The 24,474-nt window shown below is 46.0% G+C and overlaps 2 protein-coding genes across 7 annotated transcripts in view; one reads left to right on the top strand and one right to left on the bottom strand.

The window, feature by feature from the left end:
• PAN3 (poly(A) specific ribonuclease subunit PAN3) overlaps positions 1-6,075 on the bottom strand; it is an 82,294-nt gene extending 76,219 nt beyond the window's left edge. For 4 of the 6 annotated variants that reach the window (XM_051618514.1, XM_051618494.1, XM_051618503.1 and 1 more), the window contains exon 1: positions 5,409-6,075. In XM_051618514.1, the coding sequence (XP_051474474.1) occupies positions 5,409-5,823 (415 nt within the window). In that variant the 5' untranslated portion in view covers positions 5,824-6,075. The remainder of the gene's footprint in view (positions 1-5,408) is intronic. The other 2 variants (XM_051618531.1, XM_051618541.1) reach the window with 2 other exon arrangements.
• A 1,035-nt stretch (positions 6,076-7,110) lies between these two features.
• FLT3 (fms related receptor tyrosine kinase 3) overlaps positions 7,111-24,474 on the top strand; it is a 54,187-nt gene continuing 36,823 nt past the window's right edge. Inside the window, exon 1 of the mRNA XM_051608057.1 lies at positions 7,111-7,142. The gene's annotated coding sequence lies outside the window, so the exon portion shown is untranslated. The remainder of the gene's footprint in view (positions 7,143-24,474) is intronic.

The raw sequence follows: 24,474 nt of genomic DNA, 5'->3' as shown, positions 1-24,474 counted from the left end.
GATGCTACATATCATTACCAATGCTTCAAATTATTAAGAAATAGCATATAGAGTTGCTCATATAATGTAACTATCCCCCACAAAGACTCCTTTTCATCTTTGCTCTTGAAGCAGAAAAACAATTACAATAGTAATAGTGCTTTCTTTACATTCTTCAATACTTAACACAGAGTGGGTACTACCAGAAACAAATTATTACCAGTAGTCCTCAGGTACTTGTAATTCCCTGTGGAATATTTGGACTTTGAATTATTTCCCATACAGTAAGAAAAACCCACAAAGTATATGAACAGATACAATCAGTTTCAAAGTCCATTAATAATGTGGGTTTTGTAAGTTTCAGATGCTAAAATTTTCCCTCAAAAACCCATATAGATTTGCAAAGTGAGAAATTTTTCCTTCACTCCTTTCTTTTTTCTCAGCCCCCCCCCCCCCAATACTCCTCCTCACTTAATTTCCACATGAAACATGTAAAAGCAGAAAGAAAAATCGATGCCTAATTTCCCGATTTCTGGAGTTGACATAAGAAACAAAAAGTGATAAAGTAAAATCAGTTCTTTTCATTTTCTCCCATGCATTTCTAAATGGTTATTCTTTACTCTTCAATTCTCAGTTGTCTCTAACTTTCTCCAAATGTCCCAAACCTCTTTTCAGTTCTCAGAATTGTCTCCCCATTTCTAAAAAATATTCAGAGCAAAATAAGATTAAAGTTGTATCATCTATCAACTCCTGAAAAAGGCATCAGGAAAACAGAAAGGGGAAACATCTCTTTAAAAGAAAACTGACAGTATACAACAACTCACACAGCTTCACTTGCAAAAAGTACAAACAGGTTTGGAAAAAGAATTCTATTCCATACACCTTTACTTTAATACCTGTGCTCTGTATACAAGCAAGGAAGAACCAAACCAGAAAAAAGCAGCCAGTATGTGACATACTACAACTATATTTCTATTTAAAAGTTTGAGATAACTGACTGTTTCTAAATACTTTGAGCTGTAAATACTGAAATACTACCAAAGACAAGAAAAGTCCATATTTAAAATAATCCTCATCATTGTTTCATTGCATTAAGAAGTGTAATCCAACAGATTACCTTTAGTATCAGTTTTGGAAAATAGCCTAGCTTGTCATTTTTTCTATATCCACTGCTTCAGTTTGTTTTAAAAAAGAAAGACTGGTAAAGACTTAGACACCTTTGAAAAAGCAGAAAATATACAGATGTATAGGTCTTTCACTCCAAGCCTAGTGTATTTATGGATTTCACAAAGGCTAAGCATATAGAGCTGGTACAGCACCAGCCACTATCCACTACTGCTATGACCAGCCACTACACACAGGTGACAGGGTGCAAGAACAGCTGTAACACTTTTATTAGGTTAACTCAATGCAACCCAAGCCTTGATTTCCTTTCCACCTTCTCATGGGCTGGCAATGAAGTTAATCACCTCACAGAAACACAGGCCTATACTGCAACTACAGATTTCCTAAGAGTACATGCTGCCAACAGGACTAGGTGGCACCTGGAACTCCTACCTCAGCACCTCTGTGTTTTGGTCGTATTTATAAGAGACAAAAACAAGAGGCAAGAGTGAGCACTGTGTATCATGTACTTCTATGACAAAAAGTGGGGTGGAAGTTAGCAAATGTTTACAGCCATACCTCAATTCACATCTATTAATATGTAGTATGAGGTCTACAAGCAAAAGAATAGTACACATCTGTTAAACTACTCAAAAGCTCACAAATTCAATGGCAGTTACCTGAGCAACTTTAACTTGACCAACTTAATGCACAGACATGGTACATTTTGATACCACAATGACATTTTTCTCTAGACGTTCCCTCACACAGCATCAAGAAGGGACAGTGCCCAGGAACAAGCTAGTGACATGCAAAGCAGGCTGCCAGTTTGCTTCTTACAGAAGTTGGAACATGCCAGAGACAACAGAAGCAAATACAAAAGTAGAAACTTTTCATGCTATTACGCCCCTACCCATCCTTCCCTGGGCAGTTCCTTAAAATCCTACTTATTGATCCTGTATTTTCTCCTACTGCTAAGGCAACAGTCATCTCCCCACCTCTGCTCCTTCTACAGCCTTCTGACATTAGACACTACTGCTCAGTGGCCCAACATGTAGGACATACACCTATCAGAAAAGCACCATGCACAGATTTTGGCTGCTAACAAATCCAGATTTTTTTGTCCCCTCCATTTTTTTTCCCCCCCATCACAGAGTTCCTATGTGAAAAGGATTAATTTTATTTTTTTAATGAATTCAACTTCAGACAAGTAATACCAACTATGTTCTCTATTTTGTAGGCAGTCAGCTGGCCACCTTACATATGGAAGGTGAACTGCACAGAAGGCTGAGCACTCACAGCTTCAGGGGAAGAAGCAGGAATGGTGCTCTGAACACATGTGCTCCAAATGTCAAGTAGTTTGGGGGCAGGGACAGCTGTGCCAGATTCTGAGAGTGGGCAGAGCTCATCAGCATGGTCAGTCTCATTTCCCAAGAACATAAAAAGCCACACAGTCAGGCCAAACCCACATTTAGCCTACTACCTCATCTCTGACACTGGACAGCAGCGGCTATGTGGACAAAAGCATAAGCACAAGGCAAGGATAAAGCAGGATTTCCCAGCAGGCTCTCAGCCATATGTAGGGGAAGATGAGTCTGATTCAGAGATGATTCTTTCACATTTAATAATCTCAAACAAAGTTTTCTTCCTAGACTATTGGATCACTTTTGGAATCCCAGTCAGGTGTTAGCATCCAAAACATCTAAGGCACAGAATAGCCTAACGATACACTGTGTGACTGTGCAAGAAACTTCATCCAGGCAGCTCTAAGGGAGGTCACCTGCTCATTCTACTTCATACCCTCACACTGAAATACTTCTGCACTGGAGTGTTTCTTGTATTTTCACTGTTCATATTCTCCTTAGCACCCAATGTTCCTATCACCTATGTTGTGAAAGCAAATAGGTATGTGGGGAGCCTTTGTGATTACCATAGGAAAACCCATAAGTAAATTAATAATCCTGTACTCAAAGCAGGATTAGGGTAACACGTATGTTAGAATGAGGCACTGACCCACTTTTAACAATAAATAGGACTACACAGTTAATTAGGCGATGAGCATTATCTCCTCTGTGCACTGAATGAGGCTGGGATCCAGGGAGGAAAAAGGAAGAGAAGGTAGCATCCACAGCCATGTAATTGAAGATTACCAAATACTTTTGAATTAGGGAAGACGGTGAGACTGTCCAGGCAGGTGATTTTTGGCAACTTCCAATTTCATGTTCTTAACCTCAGAACTTTATTATTTAATATAACTTTGTATATTAATTCCTACACCCATAGAAATAAAGCTTCCATTCCATCTGTTTGGAAATCATATTATTAACAACACAGGTCATCAGCAAGGTAACGATTTTAGATATTACTTGTCAGTATCTATACAGATCAAGTCCAGATTTTGAACAGCTATTTTCCTTATTTGCTTCATAAATGTATACTGAAGCAAGGAAGTTTAGAAGTGAGACTGGGCCCACTCCCTGGCTCTTCAACTTAAATTTCTCTCTCCCTCCTTTCCTTACTCTTTTTTACTAGTTAGTCTCTTTCCTGTAAGACTATCTTCTACCAGTCCAGGCTTCTGCCTCCCATAATTTCAAGTGAGGCATCTTTCCCAGCAGGTAATCACTGATAACACTGGAGTGGGTTTGTTCACTCCTGGTGCTCTCACTCCTGGCAATGGGTGCAAGAGCAGAGAGCTCTCATGTAGCTTTAAACCACTGACATGTTCAATAGAAGCAAGTTTTTCAAATAACTGCTTAGTAGTATCAACCTCTGAGTACACACAAATTCTGAGGGTTTGTTGTTTGTTTGTTTTTTCTTATATTGGGCAATTATTGGAACTCTTTCTTACAAGAAGAGCCTTCATATAGGAGCTTTCACCCCAAGCTAAACTATGCACCCTCTCCCCAAGCACAAACCTTCTGGTTTAATAGATTTTAGTGACTTTTCTTTGCACAGGGAAAATTGTATTTCATGCCTAACTGTCCAAAAGAAAAACAAGGACTGATTTATCACTGCTGAATGTCTCCAAGACATTTCTAACCTGTAAAAAAACCCTGAAATGTAATGAAGACTGCAGCTTGAACAACTAAGTTTACAAAATTATAAAAAAAACCTTTAATAGAAAGCATTAAACCATTATAGACTCCTACTGAAAATGTGGATGTGACAATGCTGTGTCAATGTAAGAGACTGACAAGCTACCAGCTACAGAGATAATAGTGCTCAGTGGGACAAGCTCACTACACCTGGCAAAATAGCAGCTGCAGGTTCCCAAAACACATACCACCATACCTACATACTAGATGTTCAGCATGGTTGCATCTTAATTTCAGAAAAATATGGTCGTGGCCATTTAGTAGTTGAGTCTTCTTATGTAAACAAATACCAGGTTTATGACAGAAATCAATAATGCAACCATGCTTAATATACTCATATAAAGAGGCATGACTTTCCTGAAGAAGCGTCTCTTCCCAGCTGTCAAGTGCTGCTTTACCTACAAAATGGTTATTGAAATCAGTTTACTGCAAACACCATCGAGCTAACAGACTGCACACTAGGAAGATGCGTAAGAGGCCAGTAAGAGCAACGCTGCCCTGCATGGCACACAGGCAACCTGAACTCTCACCATTTGAGAAGGGGCTGCGTACAAAGGCTGAAGAAGCCTGGGGAAAAAAAATTAGAAGCAATTTCTGCTCACAGCAGCAGATAATGTCGATATCACATAAAGCTATTTATAATTTTTTTTAAGTGTAATATTTCAGCTGGCAGATTTAAAACTTCCAAGAGCTGAAACTCGGCATAGGTTGTTTGGAGAAGCCCATCCAAGGGTACCACTCCGGAAAGCACTGCCTCCCTGGAACCACCCTGCCAGCCTGACCGTGGGCAGGGAGGTCCAGCGAAGCAGCACCGAGCCCAGCGCTGAAGTGACCGATGGGCAGCTGCCCGGGTGCCCCAAAAAAAGCCAGCCGGGGTGTGTGTGTGTGTTGGGGGGTGGGGGGGAAAGGACTGGCCCTTCCCACACACACCTGCCCTTTCCTTCCTATCAGCACCATCCCGGACCCCCGGGACTAGACGCCTCAGGGGGGCCAGCACAGCCACATCCCGCCCGGGACCACCACGGCGCCCAGCACCGGCCGAGCCCGGGGGGCAAGGCAGCGGAGCGGCGGCCCGGGGACCCCCCGCCGCCACCACAGCGGTTGTTATTTGTTTCCGGTAGCACCACAACGTGTTGGGGAGCAGAAACAACGCGCCGGCCGCCCGCCCGCCCGCCGCCCCGCTCCCGGCAGCGCCCCCGCCCCACCTCCGGGCCGCCCCGCCGCACTCACTCGCCAGCCGCGGGCCATCCAGCCCCCCGCCGCCGCCGCCTCCGCCTCCCGCCCCCAGCTCGGCTTTCTTAGGCCCCACCGCCGCCGCCGCCGGGCCCGAGCTAGCCCCGTGCGGCGGGTAGCCAGGCCCGGCGGCGGCGGCGGCCGGGGGGATGCCGAGCGGGATCCCGCCGAGAGGGGCAGCGGGCCCCGGGCCGGCGGGGGCGGCGCCGGGCTCCTCATGCAGGAACTGGCACTCCTCGCCGTAGAAGCAGGTCTTGTCCTTGGCGTAGTAACGGCAGAACTTCAGCTTCACGGCGCCGCCGCCGCAGCCGGCCCCCGCCCCGCCGGCCGCCGGCCCCGCCACGCCGACCCCCACCGCCGGCGGCCCCACCACCGGCGACGGCGACGAGCAGGGCAGGCCGCTGCTGTTCATGGCAACCGCCCCGCCGCCGCCGCCGGGGTCGGCACCATGGGGAAGGAGGGCGGGAGGGAGGGGGCGGGGAGGGGGAAGGGGCGCGGGAACCGCCGTCACCCCGGACTCCGGCTGCAGGAGGGGGAGGAGGGGGCGACTCCGCGCCTCTTAAAGGGGCCGCGCGGCCCGCGGCGGGGGCGGCGGCGCCTCCTCAGTGGTCGCGGCGCCCGGGGTTGTTTATGCCATTTTCCTCTTCCTGAGCGGCCGCGCGGGCGCGCCTGCGCCGGCGCGGGGCACGCTGGGTAGCGCCGCGGGGGCAAGCCGGGCTGGCCGCGGGGCCGGGGCGCGGGGCGGTGCGGGGCCGGGGCTGCGGTGCGGGCCGGGGCTGCGGTGCGGGGCCGGGGCCTCGGGGCCTCAGGCGGCCGAGCGCGGCGCCCGGCGGGGCGAGGGAGCCCGGGGAGCGGAGCGGGCAGAGCCCGCTGTCCAGCTGGGCTCGCGCGGGCGGGCGGGCGTTACCGGTCCCGCGCGGCGCCGGGCAGCCGTTCGGCGGGTCCGCAGGCACCGCCGCCCGTGGGAGGGGGCGAACGGCAGCGGCGGGAGCCCCGCGCTGCGCGGGTCCGGCACAAGGCAGAGCCCGAGGCCGGGCCGCCCGGCTCCCGTGCTGCCCCTTCCCCCGCGGGGCGCGGGGCGGGGTGCGGGTCAGGGTGCCTGCGCTCCCAGCAGGATCGCAGCTGGTGTCCTCCTGACCAACAGGCTGCAGCCCGGTCTCTTCTCCTTGCCTGCTGCTATGACGGGAACGCAGCCTGAGGGATTCTTCCTCCCCAGGAGTCGAATCGGTGGGCTGGTCCGTTTTAAGGGGGTGCTCGAGCTGTTCTCCCCTGAGCACAGAGAATTTTGTGACGTGGATTTACAATCGGTGACTTGCGACGCTACTCGCGGCTTTTTTTATTATTTTTCTTCTCCCGGTCAAATTGTTGCGATTGCTTGTGGTGCAATCACTGGAATTGTGTATGTATAGTGGAAAAATTGTCACATGCTGAAGTGTGCTTGACATTATTTTGGAAAGAAAAACATTTGCTGCAGAACTAAGATTGCTTTTTGTCTACTATGGTCTCGTTAAAAAACAAAAAGCGGGGTCTGCTTCCAAGGTGCTTTGACAGTTTGCACAAAAAGAAATTTTTAAAAAATGAGCTTTTAAATGCCATGTTGGAACGAATCAAAATCTTTATTCCTCAGATGAAGTCTTTGAAGACTTTAAGAAGTAAGCGTGCCTTAAACCAAAATCTCGAGAGCACCATTTCTGCAGTCAGAAGAGTGGCTTCTACAAGGTTACAGATGAGGTAGTTGCTTAGCAAAAAAAAAAAAAAGGGGCTGGACAGAAAACTAAGGAGGAAGGCTGCAGGAGTCAGGGCTCCAATTCTAGCCCAACAGTTTTCAGCTTTTGCTTCCTTTATACATGGATCAGAGGTGGTCCTATCTGCGTTAGTTCAGGTACCCACAGTACTAATCAGCTGTGTATCAGCCCCCCGTTGCCCCTCTGAGGAGTGAAACCAAGGACTTCTTGCACTGTGAGCTGTTGTATGTATACAGAGGTGCCCACTGCTAAAACTTCCCTTTGCTACTGCAGTGAGGAAAGGAGAGGCTAGGAGTGCATTGGTTTCTCTCCCTTTATCCGTATCCATGCCCAGAGAAGATGCCAGCACAGGGCAGAGGTGTCAGGTGGATGGGGGTTAGGGGGTCTGGAGCACAAGTCGTGTTTGCCTCCATACCTCCTGCAAGAATGGGTGGAGAGATAAACAGGAAGAGTTTACTGATGAATGAATGGCTACAAGACTGGTGCTAAAGGCAGGGCTTTGTTTTTTTTTATCATGGGCTGCTATATGAGACACCTGGCCTGATGGTGACAGGTAAGATGCACCTGTCACAGAGGGGGAAAAGGCTTTTCAGGCAGGACTTAGCAGGGCTCATTGAGAGAGCTTTAAACTAGATGTGAAGGGGGTAGGGGAGAAAACTGGGTCTGTTAGGGACAAGCCCAAGAGGAACATAGCAGGGCCTGAAGGAAGGTGGTCTAAGGAGGATTTGGTCCCACCAGTGTGCACTGCTTGCTTCCTGAAATGCCTGTACACCAATGCACACAGCATGGGCAATAAACAGGAAGAGTTAGAGGTCTGTGTGCGGTCTAAGGGTTATGATCTGGTAGCAATAACAGAGACATGGTGGGACAGCTCACACGACTGGAATGTGGCCATGGATGGCTATGTGCTTTTTAGGAAAGATCGGTCAGTGATGCGAGGTGGTGGAGTTGCTCTTTATGTGAGAGAGCAACTAGAATGTATCGAGTTTTGTGCAGGGGCTGATGAGGGGCAAGTTGAAAGTCTGTGGGTAAGAATTAAAGGGCAGGGTGGTGTGGGTGATACAGTTGTGGGGGTCTACTACAGACCTCCTGATCAAGATGAGGAAGTTGATGAGGCTTTCTACAGGCAGCTGAAAGCAGCCTCACAATTACAGTCCTTGGTCCTCATGGGAGATTTTAACTACCCTGATATCTGCTGGAAGACTTATACAGCCAGCCTTTCACAGTCTAGGAGGTTCCTCCAGTGCATTGATGATAACTTCTTAATGCAAATGGTGGACAAGCCGACTAGAAGAGGAGTGCTGCTGGATCTTGTGCTCACCAACAAGGAGGGCCTTGTTGAAGCAGTGGTGGTCAATGGCAGCCTTGGCTGCAGTGACCATGAGATGGTGGAGTTCAAGATCCTGTGTGGGAGGAACAGAATACCCAGCAGGACCAGAACCCTGGACTTCCACAGAGCAAACTTCAGCCTCCTCAATCAATTGTTAAGGGAAGTCCCATGGGACAGAGTGCTGGAAGGTAAAGGGGCTCAAGATAGCTGGTCAACATTCAAGGACCACTTCTTGCAAGCACAGGATCAGTGTGTCCCAATGGGTAGAAAATCTAGTAAGGGAGCTAGGAGACCAGCGTGGTTAAAAAAGGAACTGCTGGGCAAACTCAAGTGGAAAAGGAAAATCTATAGATCATGGAAGGAGGGGCTGGTCACTTGGGAGGAATATAGGACTGTTGTCAGAGAATGTAGGGAGGCAACTAGGAAAGCTAAGGCCTCCTTGGAACTTAACCTTGCAAGTCAGGTTAAGGATAATAGAAAGGGCTTTTTCAAATACATAGCCAACAAAACTAACACCAGAGGCAATATAGGTGCACTGTTGAATGAGGTGGGTGCCCTGGTGACAGAGGATATAAAGAAGGCAGAGGTGCTGAATGCCTTCTTTGCCTCTGTCTTTACTCCTGCAGGCTTTCCCCATGAGCCCCAGTTTCATATGGCCCCAGAAGAAGTCAGGATAAAGGAGGAGTTTGCCCAGGTAGATGAGGATTGGGTTAGGGATCAGATGAGTAATCTGGACATCCATAATCGATGGGTCCGGATGAAATGCATCCAAGGGTGCTGAGGGAGCTGGCGGAGGTCATTGCTAGTCCACTCTCCATCGTCTTCGGTAAGTCATGGGTAACAGGAGAGGTGCCTGAGGACTGGAGGATAGCAAATGTCACTCCAGTCTACAAGAAGGGCGAGAAGGAGGACCCGGGTAACTATAGACCGGTCAGCCTCACCTCCATCCGTGGAAAGGTGATGGAACAACTTGTCCTTGGCACTATCTCTAGACATATCAAGGACATGGGGGTCATCAAGAGCAGTCAACATGGTTTTACCAAGGGTAAGTCATGTTTGACTAACCTCATAGCCTTCTATGAGGAAATTACTAGGTGGATAGATGATAGTAGAGTGGTAGATGTGGTCTATCTTGATTTCAGTAAAGCATTTGACACCGTCTCCCACAGCATCCTTGTAGATAAGTTGATCAAGTATGGATTTGATGATCAGGCAGTGAGGTGGATCAAGAACTGGTTGAAAGGAAGAAGTCAGAGAGTTGTAGTCAATGGGGCAGAATCTAGTTGGAGGCCTGTGACTAGTGGAGTCCCTCAGGGGTCGGTACTGGGACCGGTGTTGTTCAACATCTTCATCAACGACCTGGATGAGGGTACAGAATGTACCCTCAGCAAGTTTGCTGATGACACCAAGCTGGGAGGAGTGGCTGACACACCAGAAGGCTGTGCTGCCATTCAGAGAGACCTAGACAGGCTGGAGACTTGGGCGGGGAAAAACCTGATGAAGTTCAACAAGGGCAAGTGTAGAGTTTTGCATTTGGGGAAGAAAAACGCCATGTACCAGTACAGGTTGGGGGCTGACCTGCTGGAGAGCAGTGTAGGAGAGAGGGACCTGGGGGGTCCTGGTGGACAGGAGGATGACCATGAGCCAGCAGTGTGCCCTTGTGGCTAAGAAGGCCAATGGCATCCTGGGGTGTATTAGAAAGGGTGTGGTTAGTAGGTCAAGAGAGGTTCTCCTCCCCCTCTATTCTGCATTGGTGAGGCCGCATCTGGAGTATTGTGTCCAGTTCTGGGCCCCTCAGTTCAAGAAGGACAGGGAACTGCTGGAAAGAGTCCAGCGCAGAGCCACAAAGATGATTAAGGGGGTGGAACATCTCCCTTATGAGGAAAGGCTGAGGGAGCTGGGTCTCTTTAGTTTGGAGAAAAGGAGACTGAGGGGTGACCTCATCAATGTTTACAAATACGTAAAGGGTGAGTGTCAAGAAGATGGAGTTAAGCTTTTTTCAGTGATGACCAGTGATAGGACAAGGAGTAATGGATACAAATTGGAGCACAGGAAGTTTAAGGTGAATATCAGAAAAATTTTTTTTACTGTGAGAGTGGCAGAGCACTGGAACAGGCTGCCCAGAGAGGCTGTGGAGTCTTCTTCACTGGAGACATTCAAAACCCGCTTGGACACGTTCCTGTGTGATGTGCTCTAGGTGACCCTGCTCTGGCAGGAGGGTTGGACTAGATGATCTTTCAAGGTCCCTTCCAACCCCTAGGATTCTATGATTCTATGGTTCTATGGAGCCTTTGGGGTGCATGGGTTCAAAGAGGGGAATAGGAGGTAAAAGATGTTGTGTTGAGGTAATGCCAGGTGTGCGGGGAGAGAGGAAGCCAATGTATCTTCTGCTGAAGTCCAGTTATCAGCAGTCTATTTATCACCCCATATTCCAGGTAAGATGTCCCCTGGAAAAAACATTGCTTCCCTCCAGAACAATCAGACTGAGTGGACAAGTTATGCATGTGAGGAGGTCTGAAGGGGCTGCAGAAAGATGGTAATAAAGGGAGAAGAAAAATCTCAGTTTCCACCCAGGGCTTTCCCAAGCTCTGTGGATCTTTTATCTAGAGCTTTAGTGCAGTAGATTTAATGGTATCAAGTTATCTTACAAGAGATTTTATGATACACATAGGGAAATACCTTTTCTGGGTAAACTGGTTGAACATGAAATGAATTCTTCCAAGCAAAGACTTCCATTGTGTAACCACTCCCATCACTGAAGAGTATTCTAACCTGTACTTTCAACCTTGTGAATCTACTTTTCCCACAGCTCTTTTGCTGATCCATGCATATATCTAATATTACATATACACAATGAGGTTAGGAGCAAGGACATAAATGGGCTTGTGTATACATGAACCACATTTATTCTGTCTCCACACTGTAGCTCGGGTTGAAAACGTTCCCACTGGATGCAGGAAGAGACGAGATAGTGGGCTGGGCAGTAGTGCATGATCCTCCCAGCCAGAGTGCCCAGACAGCAATGAGATGCATGGTTTGGTGCCAAGGGCGTTTGGGTTGTCCCGCACCAAAGGTGGTGTCAGTGCTGTACCTGAGCCTCTGAGCATCAAATCAGCTCAGAAGGGCCCCTCGTCTTTTCTACATTATCTTGGCCAGGAGAGCAGAGCCAATAATAGCAACAGACTCAAGATGGCATGAGCCTCTTTTTGTGGCTCCGGCAAATTCTCCCTGCTGGTGTCTCTTCATTTCTGTTAACTATATATAAGGAATTGGCCTGAAGACTGACCTGCAGCTACTGAATGTCCATGTGGGAGCCTGACACTTTCTCATTAATCACAACCATATGTTCCCTTCCAGAATTTTAGTTTTATTGCCTGTTCCTGCTGGTCAGCCAGAGCACTGCCGAGTCCTGCCTGCCATCCACTGTCTGCTTGAACTTGCTTCGCTGCCTTGTGTAGTGCACAGAGATTTACTGGGCATTCTTGCAGAGTAGTGATTGATGATGATATCTTTTTTCCTTTCTCACAAAACTACATCCCCTGCTCATTGAAGCTGGCACCTATATGGAGAGTGCTGCTGCTCCTCTCCTAAGCACATACCCAGATATACTTTGCATGAGATCCAGGGAGCAAGATGAAGGAGAAACAGATATCCCTGGGTCTTGTCTCACTTCGTAGTTAAGTCATAACAGTGGTGTGCTTTTTGACCCAGAAATGGGGAAATACTCCTGTATGCACGCATGCAGCCATAACCAAGTGACAGTTTTTATGAGCTCTGACACAAAGGCAGAACTAAATATTACGAGATGAAAAAAAAGGGGCATGGGGGGAGAGAGCTGGGGGAGGTTTAGCAGAGAAAAAAGGAAATCCTTGGGAAGGAGAGCCCTGCCAAGAGCTCTTTTCTCCAGCCAAATCAGGTCACAAATGCCAAAAGCTCTCCCCTAACATTTGAACCACTTTTGAGGAAGTGATGTGTGCTATAGAGATTGAGTTTCTCTTTGTGTCAACCCAAAATTAACATGTTTAGTGAATCATGTGGAAGCAGATCCTGAAGTGCAGGCTGGCATCAGATAATGAAAATGAATAGCAATACATTTTGAGGGATAGAGTTATTGTGCTTATGATTGCTTTTCAAGGCATAGGCAAGACAGGTTTTGTAAATAGGACTCCTGTTAAACCAACCAAGTAGTTGTAGAAAGAAGTGCCAGAACAGTTTTTCAACAGTACCAGTTGGTCTATTTAAAGATGATATCTCTAGTTACAAAACTGGACTTGTTTAATATTATTGAAACAGATGAAAGAAAATACTTCTAAAAAGTTTTCACGTAAGCTGAATTTAACCTTTAAAGTCTATCATTATAGTATATTATTTTTAAAATGTTAATGAGATTTACAAAAATATAAGCATACTTAGAGTCCACAGTAATAATATTAGACAATGATCTAGCATTTGTAAATTTATTTTTTAAATAAGGGGTAGGGATGTCCATGAGAGCTGGTCATTATTCAAACACTGCTTCCTCCACACTCAAGATCGCTGTGTCCCTGTGGGGAAGAAATCAAGCAGAGGAGGCAGGAGACCTGCATGGATGAGTAAGGATTTTCCAGAAAAACTCAAATCCAAGAAGAAAATTTACCGAATGTAGAAAACAAGACTGGTCACTTGGGGGGAATATAGGAATGTTGTCAGAGATTAAATCTGGCAAGGGGTATCAAAGACAACAAGAAGGGTGGTTTTTTTCAGTATATCAATACAAAAAGGAAGGCTAGGGAAAATGTAGGCCCACTGGTGGATGAGGTGGGTGCCCTAGTGGTGGGAGCCACAGAGAAGGCAGAGTTACTGAATACCTTATTTGCTTCGGTCTTGACTGCTAAAGCTGATTCTCTTGAATCCTGGACCCTGAAGGTAAGAGAAAAGGTCTGGAGAGAGGAAGAATTTCCCCCAGTAGAGGAGGACCAGGTTAGAGACTGCTTAGCCAAACTGGACATCCATAAGTCCATGGGCCCTGATGGGATGCACCCACAAGTGCTGAGTGAGCTGGCAGATGTTATTGATAGGGCACTCTGCATCAGCTTTGAAAGGGCATGGACAACAGGAGAGGTGTCTGAGGACTGGAGGAAGGCCAGTGTCACTCCAGTCTTCAAAAAAGGGCAAGAATGACCCAGAAAACTACAGGCTGGTTAGTCTCACCTCCATCCCTGGAAATGTGATCAAACAAATAATTCTGGATGTCATCTCTAAACACATGGAAGAAAAGAAAGTTATTGGGAGTGGTCAACACAGATTCACCAAGGGGAGATCATGCTTGACTAATCTGACTGCCTTCTATGATGTCATAATTGGCTGCCTAGATGAGGGGAGAGCAGTGTATGTTACATACCTTGACTTCAGCAAGGCTTTTGATACTGTCTCCCGTAATATCCTTATTAGGAAGCTCAGAAACTGTGGGCTAGTTTAGTGGACAGTGAGTTGGACTGAGTCCTGGCAGTGTGACAGAACTCAGAGAGTCATGATCAATGAATGTGGCAGGGTTGAGCTGGAGGCCTGTAGCCAGCAGAGTTCCCCAGCAGTCAGTACTGGGTCTGGTCTCATTCAACATATTCATCAGTGACCCAGACAAGGGGACAGAGTGTATCCTCAGCAAGTTCGCTGATGATACAAAACTAGGAGGAATGGCTGACACACCAGAGGGCTGTGCTGCCATCCAGTGTGATCTGGACAGGCTGGATAGTTGGGGAGAGAGGAACCTAATGAGGTTCAACAAAGGCAAATAAGATCCTGCACCTGGGGAGGAACAACCCCATGCACATCAGTATAGGCTAGGGGTTGACCTCTTGGAAAGCAGCCCTGAGAAGGATCTTGCAGTCCTGCTGGACGGTAAGTTAACCATGAGCCAGCAATGTGCCCTTTTGGCCAAGAAGGCAAATGGTATCCCAGGAACTGTTAGGAAGAGTGTAGCTAGAGGGTTGAGGAAGGTTATCTTCCCCCTTTTTTCTGCCCTAGTGTCATGGTCCGCTCCTCAGTGGGCACGTGATGGTTCATTTCAGCTGTGATCCCAAAGTGCAGAAATGAAATGGCAACAAGCCCAGGGAGTTAAGTTATCAACACACCATGACTTTATTGGTCTTGCCTGTAAAGCAGCATGCAACAGAAAGGAAGAAAAATAGGAAAGATGAGGTAAAAAGGAGGGGGAAAGAGGATAATAACTACCGCCACAGGCCCAAAGGCGTTCCTATGGTCCTGAATCCAGAAGGCATTCCGCTGCTCCTTGTTCGATCGTTGTGATCTCTCAGTAGGGAAAATCATCAAAGTTCAGTTACTAAGGAACCATCTTTTATTTTGGGTAGCACACCTTGCTCCTCCTTGGACCCACCTCCACTCCACCTCTGTCCCATGGAAATGTGCCAATCTCCACCTGTCTGGAGTGAGGCTTCCACGCATGCCCAGAGAGCAGCGTCTGAAGCGTGGCCAGCTTTGGAGGTGGGTAGCTTCTTACCAGGAGGTGTGTTTTTGTATTATAATAACATTATAATGGGGAAAGTTCAACTGAGGCTTCCTCGGTGTTGGCACAGCAAGCATGATCCATCTTCCTCTACAGCAGTTCTTCACTTTGCTGCTCCAGTAGAATAGACCCGTACCAGACACTGGCACTGTTCGTACCTCGGTCCCCATGGTTTCTGCATCTGCAAGCCAGTTCAGCAAGCCACTGCCAACTCATGTCGAGACATTAGTCCAAATTTTGGGGTCTAGTCACTGATGACAATGTTGAGACAACACCAGTCTTCTGATTGACTCTTATACCTAGTGAGGCCACATCTGGAGTACTATGTCCAATTCTGGGCTCCCCAGTTGAAGAAGGATGGAAAACTACTGGAGAAAGTCCAGCAGAGGGCAACAAAGATGACTGGGGGACTTTCCTCACATATGAGGAAAAGTTGAGAGAACTGGAACTGTATGGCCTGAAGAGGAGAAGACTGAGAGTAGACCTTACCAATGTCTGTAAAGGGTGGGTGTAAGGAGGATGGAGCCAAACTCTTTTTAGTAGTGTCTGGTGACAGGACAAGGGACAATGGACACAAGCTGGAACACAGGAAGTTCTGCCTGAAAATAAGGAAAAACATCTTTACTGTGAGGGTGTCAAAACAGTGAAACAGGCTGCACAGAGAGGTTGTGGAGTTCCCTTCTCTGGAGATATTCAAGACCCACCTGGGTGCAGTCCTGAGTAATGTGCTCTAGGGGATCCTGCTGTAGCAAGGGGAGGGAGGACTAGATGATCTCTAGAGGTCCCTTCCAACTCTGAGGATTCTGTGATTCTTTAATAAAGCCTCACAGTTAAGGATATACACCATACATCACACACCAGACGTGCTGTCTGAACTCTTAAGTGAAATTGCCACTCTTGAGGAGGTTACTCCACAAAATTAGGGTTTTTTTGATCTTCCTTTGAAGTGTTTGAGAATTACTAATATGGCAGTCAGGGTATTGGACTGAGTTGAGCAACTTGCTGTGGCAATTACCATGGATGCCTAACTAGGTGCTTTTCTCTACTAAGGGTATCTGGGAGAAATCAAATGTCAGTCCTAACCAGACTCCCATTCACATGCAAAAAGAAGCTCATTCCTACTTGGTGAAGTTCTGAATTCAAATCAAGTAGCAAGTCAGGAGTTCACCATGAAGTGCTCCTGCTAACACCTACGTTAGTAATGTATGCTGACACCTATGATAATAATGTATGGGGGGAGGTCTAGCTCTAGACTAGAGCTCATATTTGTACAAGCACTAAAATGTAAGTCAAGTTTCACCGTGCTGATAATTCAGTCATATGGGTTAGCTAGAGGATTTTTTCCATGTGTCTGCTTCCATTGGAGCTGGCTTTATCTAACTGTTGCAGTGAAGGCAAGCCATGGTGTGCCATAACTTAGATAAAATGCTTGGCAACTGAAGCCACTCTCCCATGGAAGAAAAGTCATACTCACTCAGAAGAATGCTTTATTGTCATAAACAAGTGTATGATACATTTGCTGAACATCTTCCAGCCCTAGCTTAGCATCTTTAGGAATAATTTAATGTGCCAGACTTTTTATATTTATTTTGTCTTCATCCTCTATATATGAACTGTCCTAAATGATGGCACCTTTCACTGAAGCTTTGAAGGTGAAAACACAAGCAGTAAGTGACTGGGGAAGATTTCTGGTAGTTTCAGAACAGGAGCACAAACTGTCTGCACCCTGGTTTCAAAGGGCAAAACCTTTATGTAGGTGTGGTGTTGAAAGGGACACAAGGAAGGACAAGAAAAACATGGAGTTACTGGAGTGAATTCTCTGAAGAGCCATTCAGATGATAAGGGATTGAGGTATCTGATATATGGGGAGGGAGTAGAAGGATTGGGACTATTCAGCCTGGAAAAGAGAAGGCTTGGAGGGTGCTTAACAATGTGTATAAATATCTGATAGGGAAGCCAGACTCCTTTCTCTGCTACCCAATGATAGGACCAGAGGCAGTGAGCACAAAGTGAAACACAGCAGGTTTCCTCTGAACATCAGGAAACACTTTTTTTACTGTGAGGGTGATTGAATACTGAATAGATAGCCTGCAGCAGTTGTGGAGTTTCCATCATTGGAGATACTTAAAACCCTACTAGATGTGATCTGGTGTAAGCTGTGCTAGCTGGTTGTTCTTTGAGCACAGGGCTGGACTAGGCAATCTCCAGAAGTGTCTTCCTAACTTATCCATGCTGGGATTGTATACCAGTGGGGGCTGTGGGAAAAACAAAAACAACAAACAACACAACTTGGCAGCCAGGCAAGCTTGTTGCCAGCATGACATTTCCTGGTTTGCAATGATTTCTCTAAGGCCTGTGGAATCCTACTCTTCTTTCCTGCTTTTTGCATCCTTGTAAACATGTACCTACCTAGTTTTCATATCACTACAGCTCCTTCCTTTGCACTGCATCACACACAAACTTGTTTTCAGCACCAGGGTTCAATGCTGTTGCATCATCTGTATTTCCAAGGCAGTTTTGTGAGAGGTCATGCACTCATCTTCGTGGACAATGCCAACCTCAATGCCATGCCCCCCCTGTTGTCCCTGCAATTTGGGACATTTTTGGTGGCTTCTTTTACCTATGATATGTCTGGTCCATCTACATTTTAATTTAATCTTCCCTAATGCAAAATAAGTTATTTCCCAGGTCTCAACAAAAAATTAAAAAAAAAATAGTTATCACCTCTGACAGGTTTCTAAGAACATCTTACAGATGTTCAGTTTATTTACTTAGGGATTCTTTTTATCCAGGTTCTGCACAATTGCAGAATGGATGCTTAGTCCCTAGCAAATAAAAATATAAGAACTGAATGAATAATAAAAATCCCCTGGCATATTGTGGAGTATACAATCCAGCTTACTCCTTAGAACTGGATCCACTTTCTGCCTGGGGACTATGGTGCACAGCTGTGGAAGCTAGGGAGACCTGCCTGTCCCTCTGCAGTGTCCTGTCCTGGCACAAACCAGGGCACCAGCAACTTTAGACATGGACCAGCTAGTTTGGCCCATTGCACACCAATGACCAGGAAGCAATGAGAAGACAGGTCCCAGAGTGCTGTGCTCTGAGGAAGGTGGCAAATGAGGACAGGCTGAGGGCAGATGGAACGTGTGCCTAGAGGCTCATGTGTGAGGGTGAGCCTGGAGGCCTTTATTTTTATCCCCTAGACAAGTCATCTGCGAAACAACTTCAGAGCAGCTGTTGCTCGGCTTGAACCTTCCTGCAGACAGTGCTAGTTCCCTGTCTCCCTTCAAGTCAACACACCTGCTCCCTTGTCTGGGTGGCAGCCCCTGGCTCTAGGAGGTGGCCATAGCAGGCCCTTTGTTGCCAGCAGGCCAAGCCCTCACCCAGTGCAGGAAACCTCCCTTGGCCCATGAAAGCAGATGTGGCAGAGAATTCCCATGGCGTTGTACAAATTTGTTTGGATTTTTTTTTGAGCCTGCCTCTTCAGCTTGGCAGCACTGCTTGCTCTTTCCCTCATCGATACCCAGAGAGATTATGCAGCCTTCCAGTGTGTGAAAGCAGAAACTATAACTGTTTTGAAAAAAAACCCACAAAACTGAGGTGAGGCAGCAAAAAGTCAGTTGCACTGAATTTACCCAAGAAACTATGTTTTTGTAGAAGTGTGAGCGAAGGGCTGAAGAGCCAGCAGAGGACCCAGCAGCCAGAGCAGAGACAGCTGCTCGGTGTGGTGGCAGCATCCTCTGACAGAGAGAAGACACTCCCCGACCCCCCAGGGGGGCCCCTCTTCTCCCCATCCCACAGCCACTTCCCTCAGGCTCAGGTCTCAGGCCCTTCCTTTTGAAGAAGTGGTTTCGCTGCGGGCAGTGACGTGCACCCTTAAGGCAACCACCTGCTGGGCTCGGTTTCAGTCCAGGGCCGGGGCCCTGAGGGCATCGCCTGCTATGGCAGCCGGCTGGTCCCTCAGCTGCCCCGCCGGGAGCCCGGTTCAGCGAGCAGGTAAGGTCTCCTCGTGCTGCTCCTTGGACCCTTTCCTCTCCCTTTCCCAGTCTCTCACTGCATCCCTTCACATCTTGCCTTTCTTTCTCCTTTGACTTCTTTTCTGTCACATCTTTTATTTTCTGCCCCACCTTCTCTCTTTTGGGGATGCTTTTCTCCCTTCCATCACCCTAGTGTCTCCCAGCCCAGCCTGGCTTTTGCTCTCACTGTACCTGGTACATTTCATGCTCTAGGCAAAAAGTATTTAAATGTACTGATTGTTTTGCTTTATTTTTTTTCCTGATGCAAATGTGTTTCCTGGTGTTAATGCTAGCTTGACCTGATCACTTTAAACAATGTTTCTGCAATTTCCCAGGTAAATAATCTGTGAATCAGATACCTTGGTAGAGTGAAGTATAATGATGCATCTGTATCTTACCAAGCATTGTTGTTGTTGTTTTCAATGATCTGAATAGAAGAAGGCATGATATGAGTGTTTAGAAAATGCCCTTCTTTTGTTAAAGATAAGAGTCTGGGATTTTAAAACTTGATTTCCTCTACTACATTTCACTGTTAAGAGAAAAGGAAATAACATTTGCTTCCATATCAAATGCCTGAAACTGTTTTTCTCTAGCTCTGAAGTGAATGGCCTGCTCCTATCAAACATGATCTTGCTGATTCAGAATCCAGGACTGAAATAAAGAGAGCATGTGTTTTGTCCTAATTGACAAGGTTCTGATGCACGCCTGGGAAAGTTATTTAACAAGCTGTGGTCCATTCTCAGCTCCATATACAGGGATAGTAATATTTACTTCAAAGAGCAATTGTTAGATATTATTCATTCATGGTTGAAAGTCTACGTGAGCTATTTGAAGAGAAGGTGGAGTTAAAATGAAAATGAGTATTTTATGATCTACTGCTTTGCATGACTGCTGATACTACCACTAAGCAAACCCTGTCAAAGAGGGATTTCTGAGTTTTCTTCTTGATTGAGCTTTGCTAGTCTTGCAGGCTGCATTACAAAGTAAATAAAAAGTTATTAGTGTGTGGGATGTGATGGTGCCCAAAGGTCCCTGCAGGAGATAGACTTCAGCACAACTATAAGACAGTTCTGTAGAGAGAGAGCAAATGGTAGAGGAGCTGCAAGGTGTTACTTTTCTCCAGGAGGACTGCTGTTCTTTCTGTTGAGATATTACTTAGTCAAAGCGAGGCAGTGTTACTTCTTGTGAGGTCAACTGATACGGGGAAAAAAAGCTAACGCTTTTGGATGTACAAAGTGGCTAGGATTTGAAGGATCAGAGGCATATCTGGCAGCAGAAATCCTGAGAACTGCTAGCTCCATACATCTCTCTGGCAGATCACTCTTTAAAAGCGAGTTTGATGTAAAAAACCCTAAGCGTTTAATGAATTATGTGTAATTTCTTAAAAATGCCTGTGTTCCCTTGAAGAATCTATCTGTTGCCTAGAAATAAGACCTAGTAACAAGTAAGTCATGCAGACACACAGACAGTATCCGTGTGATGAACCAGAACCATCAGAAGCTGCAACACTTAAACAGCAAAGAGAAGCCAAACTGCAATAACCCCCAGAAGAGCATCTCCACAATATCTGTAGACTTGAGGCACCAGGTCTGTCTTTAAATTACAATCAAAAATTACAGGAAGGAATATTATTTATGTTATTTACTGGAAATAAGTACTCCCCAGCAGCAAGCAATGTAATCCCAAGAACTTTAGAAAGCAATATATACAATACAACATATATATATATATATATATATAAATACAGTTATATGCATTAAAAGCACTATTCCAGTTCCTCATCTTAACTTTCTGGTCATCCTAAGCAAGAGCTTGTGGTTAAAAAGAACATTAGCTAGCGTACAACTAGATTTGCTGTGGCGGATGAGGTGGGAGGGTGGATGGGGACTGGGAACTGAGGCAGTAGTATGGTTTCATGTTTTACAAATTGGAGAATTTTGTGACAAATGGATTACTTTCGGTGACCTTTCTCATCAGGAAAAGTTTTCCATTAACAGCCACTCTTGTTCCTTCATTTTTGTTGCACACACAGTTTCAGGGCACCTGAGAGAAGTGAAGCTAGAAGATGCTGACTGAGATCTCCCTGTGGTTGGCAAATGACAGGAAATCTATATGCACAAGGACTGCAGACTCAGGTCCTAACAAGGTCTGGGTTAGATTTTGATGTGTCAGATTGCACAAAAACTATAGGAGAGTACAATTGAAAAACCCCTCATGGCACATGCAGGTGTCCATTACATTCCCATGGTGGAGACCCAGGAAATAGGACAGCACACCTCTCCTTCTTAAGGAGAACCCTAGAAATGCTTGGGACCCAGCCGTCTGCAGGATCTGTCCGTCTCCCAGCAGTACACCAGTTTCTCTCTGACAAACCAGCTGACAAACATTCCAGAGCAAGTTCAGGCACTGAGCTCTGTGTCTGGCAGGAAGGTGACATCAGTGAGCACTCCAGGGGAAATCAAGTTTGATCCTGGCAATAGTCTCTTTCCCTAAACATGCAAAAACCTGGATACAAGCCAGCTATAAATGCTGGATCAGCCCAGTACATGGTCTTCTTAGTCAGGGAAACTGTTGTGCCTAGCAGAACATATTTTCATGGTCATCCATCACCATGTCTATCAGAAGATAATGTATCACTTCTGAAGGAAAGATTTCTGAAGGTGAAAGGATGGACTGTGCAGGAAAAGGGTTATTTTTCAATTGAAGTAAATGCAACTTCATGAAGTTCAGTAAGGCCAAGTGCAGGGTCCTGCACCTGGGTCTGCACAACCCCAGGCACAAATACAGGCTGTGGGGAGAATGGCTGGAGAGCAGTCCTGAGGAGAAGGACTTGGGGGTGGTAGTTGATGTCAACATGAGCCACCAGTGTGTGCTGGAGCCCAGAGAGCAACTGCATCCTGGGCTGCATTAGAAGAAGTGTGGCCAGCAGGGCCAGGGGAGGGGATTCTGCCCCTCTACTCTGCTCTGGTGAGACCCCACCGGGAATACTGTGTACAGTTCTGGGGCCCTCAGCGCAGGAAAGACATGAAGCTGTTGGAGATAGTCCAGAGAAGGGCCGTGAAGATGGTCGAAGGGCTAGAGCACCTCTGCTATGAAGACAGGCTGAGAGAGTTGGGGCTATTCAGCCTGGAGAAGAGAAGGCTTTGGGTAGTTCTTATAGCACCTTCCAGTACTTGAAGGGGCCTACAGGAAAGCTGGGGAGCAGCTTTTCACCAGAGATGATAGTGATGGACAAGGGGCAAAGGTTTTAAACTGAGAGAGGGGAGATATAGGTTAGACATCAGGAAGAAATTTTTCACCATTAAGGTCATAAGGTGCTGGAACTGGTTGCCCAGAGAGGTTGTGGAAGCCCCCTGGAGGTGTTCAAGGCCAGGCTGGATGAGGCTTTGTGCAGCCTGGTCTAGTGTGAGGTGTCCCTGCTCATGTCAGGGAGGTTAGAACCTTTAAGGTCCCTTCCAAGCTTAACCATTCTTTGATTCTATGATTCTCTATTAACTGTGAAAGGCAAGAATGAAGAAGTCCATCAAACAGCAGTCGGTATGCAATTGGAGACTGAAATATTTAGAGTGGCGTGGATGACCAATGAAGGCAGAAAGCAATTTCATTTTTTTAATACTAACACTAGAAAAGGACAAGGGCTATTTAATTCCAGTGATCACACACTTTAAAAGGAAGATCGGGACCACAAATCCAGTCCAGAGCCAACAAACAGCAGCATTGCTCAAATGTGCAAGAAGACCTTACTTCCCATATGGCTTAATCCTATTGCTTTTAATAGGATTATAATTATAATCCTATAATAATTATAATAATTATTATAGTAATTATTATTATTATAATTATTATTAAAATCCTAGAATCATAGAATGGTTTGGGTTGGAAAGGACCTGAAAGATTGTCTAGATACAACCTCTCAGCAAGAGCAAGGACAGCTTCCCCTAGACCAGGTTGCTCAGAGCCCTGTCCAACCTGGCCTTGAACAATTCCAGGGAGTGGGCATCCACGACTTCCCAGGGCAACCTGTGCCGGTGTCTCACCACCCTCATAGTGAAGAATTTCTTCCTAATTTTTAACCTAAATCTACCCTCTTCCAGTTTAAAGCCATTAAAACTGGAAGAGAGTAGAAGATGCTACAGGACTCTAAACTCAAACACGATGCAAAAGGCTTCCTTAAGGGATCTGCAGCCCTCCAAACACAGCTAACACCCTAAAAATTTCTAGTGTGTTTGAAGGATAGACTCTTATTTTCTCCTCTGTATTTCATGAGAAAAAAGATTATCACATAGCTAGACAGGTAACTGGATAAACGTTGTGTGCCTATTTCTCATCCTAAGGAAGGAACAACTCCCTAATTTTTCTAGGTGTTTCCCTAAAGCTGCTGAAAAACCTGGACAAGACAAACAGACAGAAAAGCTAGTTTATCATCTGGATATTTAGCTCTGTTACTGTTGTAAAAGTAGGAAATTATTTACTCCTTTCTTTGTAGCCTAGGTTTAACTGTGTAGATAAGATTTCTAATGGGTGAGATACAAGATCTGGTTTGACAAGTGTTTTGTTGTTACCATGTGCTCTTTAAGGAGTGTGTTGGGTTCTACATTTGTACAACTGCTTGGGAATTGAAGTTGTTTTTTAACCCTAACTTCATAATGATACAATTAAGAACAACTAGGGGTTTTTTGTTTATTTTTACTAAACTTGGTACCAAATATAAACTACCATTTTTATCAGCTACCCTGAATTAATTTTTATCTTTTCATGTTTTGTAGCAAAACCATTCTCTCCCATTCTCCCTCTTTCTGTCCATCCTTCCTCCATATGCAATTCAGACTTTCTGTGTTCCCTCCTCATCCCCTTTTCCAGGAAAGGAAGGACAATATACTATGGTCCGTAGTGGAAACTGTTGTTTTAATTTAAAAGGGAAGTTTTACAATACCAGGATGGCAAGTAGTATCATTTTGTTATCTGCCGTCTTCTGTTTTCATTTCTTTTCTGGCCAGATCCTTTTCTCATTGCTCATGAGGTGCCACAAATCTTGCATCTCTACCTTTAGGTACTTATGTTTAAGTAGCCCTTGCCTGCAAGAAGTTACTCCATTTAGTGAATTAATTCCACTAATGTCAGTAGAAGTGCTAGACTGTGTCAGATAAAGAGACTGGAATACTTTAACACAGAGCAGTTTAAAAAAAAAGTAAACTTACTAATGTCATTAGATGAGATATACCTGTTTGCTTTGCTTCAGGCTTGTCTATACAGCTTTTTAATGGCACAAGTGTGTCATCCCCATGAGCAAACATCCTCAAGAGGACAGTTAAGAACAAGGACATCCCAATGCCACTTTCTGATTAGTGAGAGACTTCTGTGGTGGTATCACACCAACGCTTCATTGCCCACAGAATTATCCATTTGTTCACAGGAGGATTGAGGTGGTGAAAGATTTCTGGAGGTCATCTGGTCCAACCTGCTTGCT

Source organism: Apus apus, chromosome 1, assembly GCF_020740795.1.
Source record: "Apus apus isolate bApuApu2 chromosome 1, bApuApu2.pri.cur, whole genome shotgun sequence".
NCBI classification, from domain to species: Eukaryota; Metazoa; Chordata; class Aves; order Apodiformes; family Apodidae; genus Apus; species Apus apus.
This window is presented reverse-complemented; position numbering and strand designations above follow the sequence as displayed.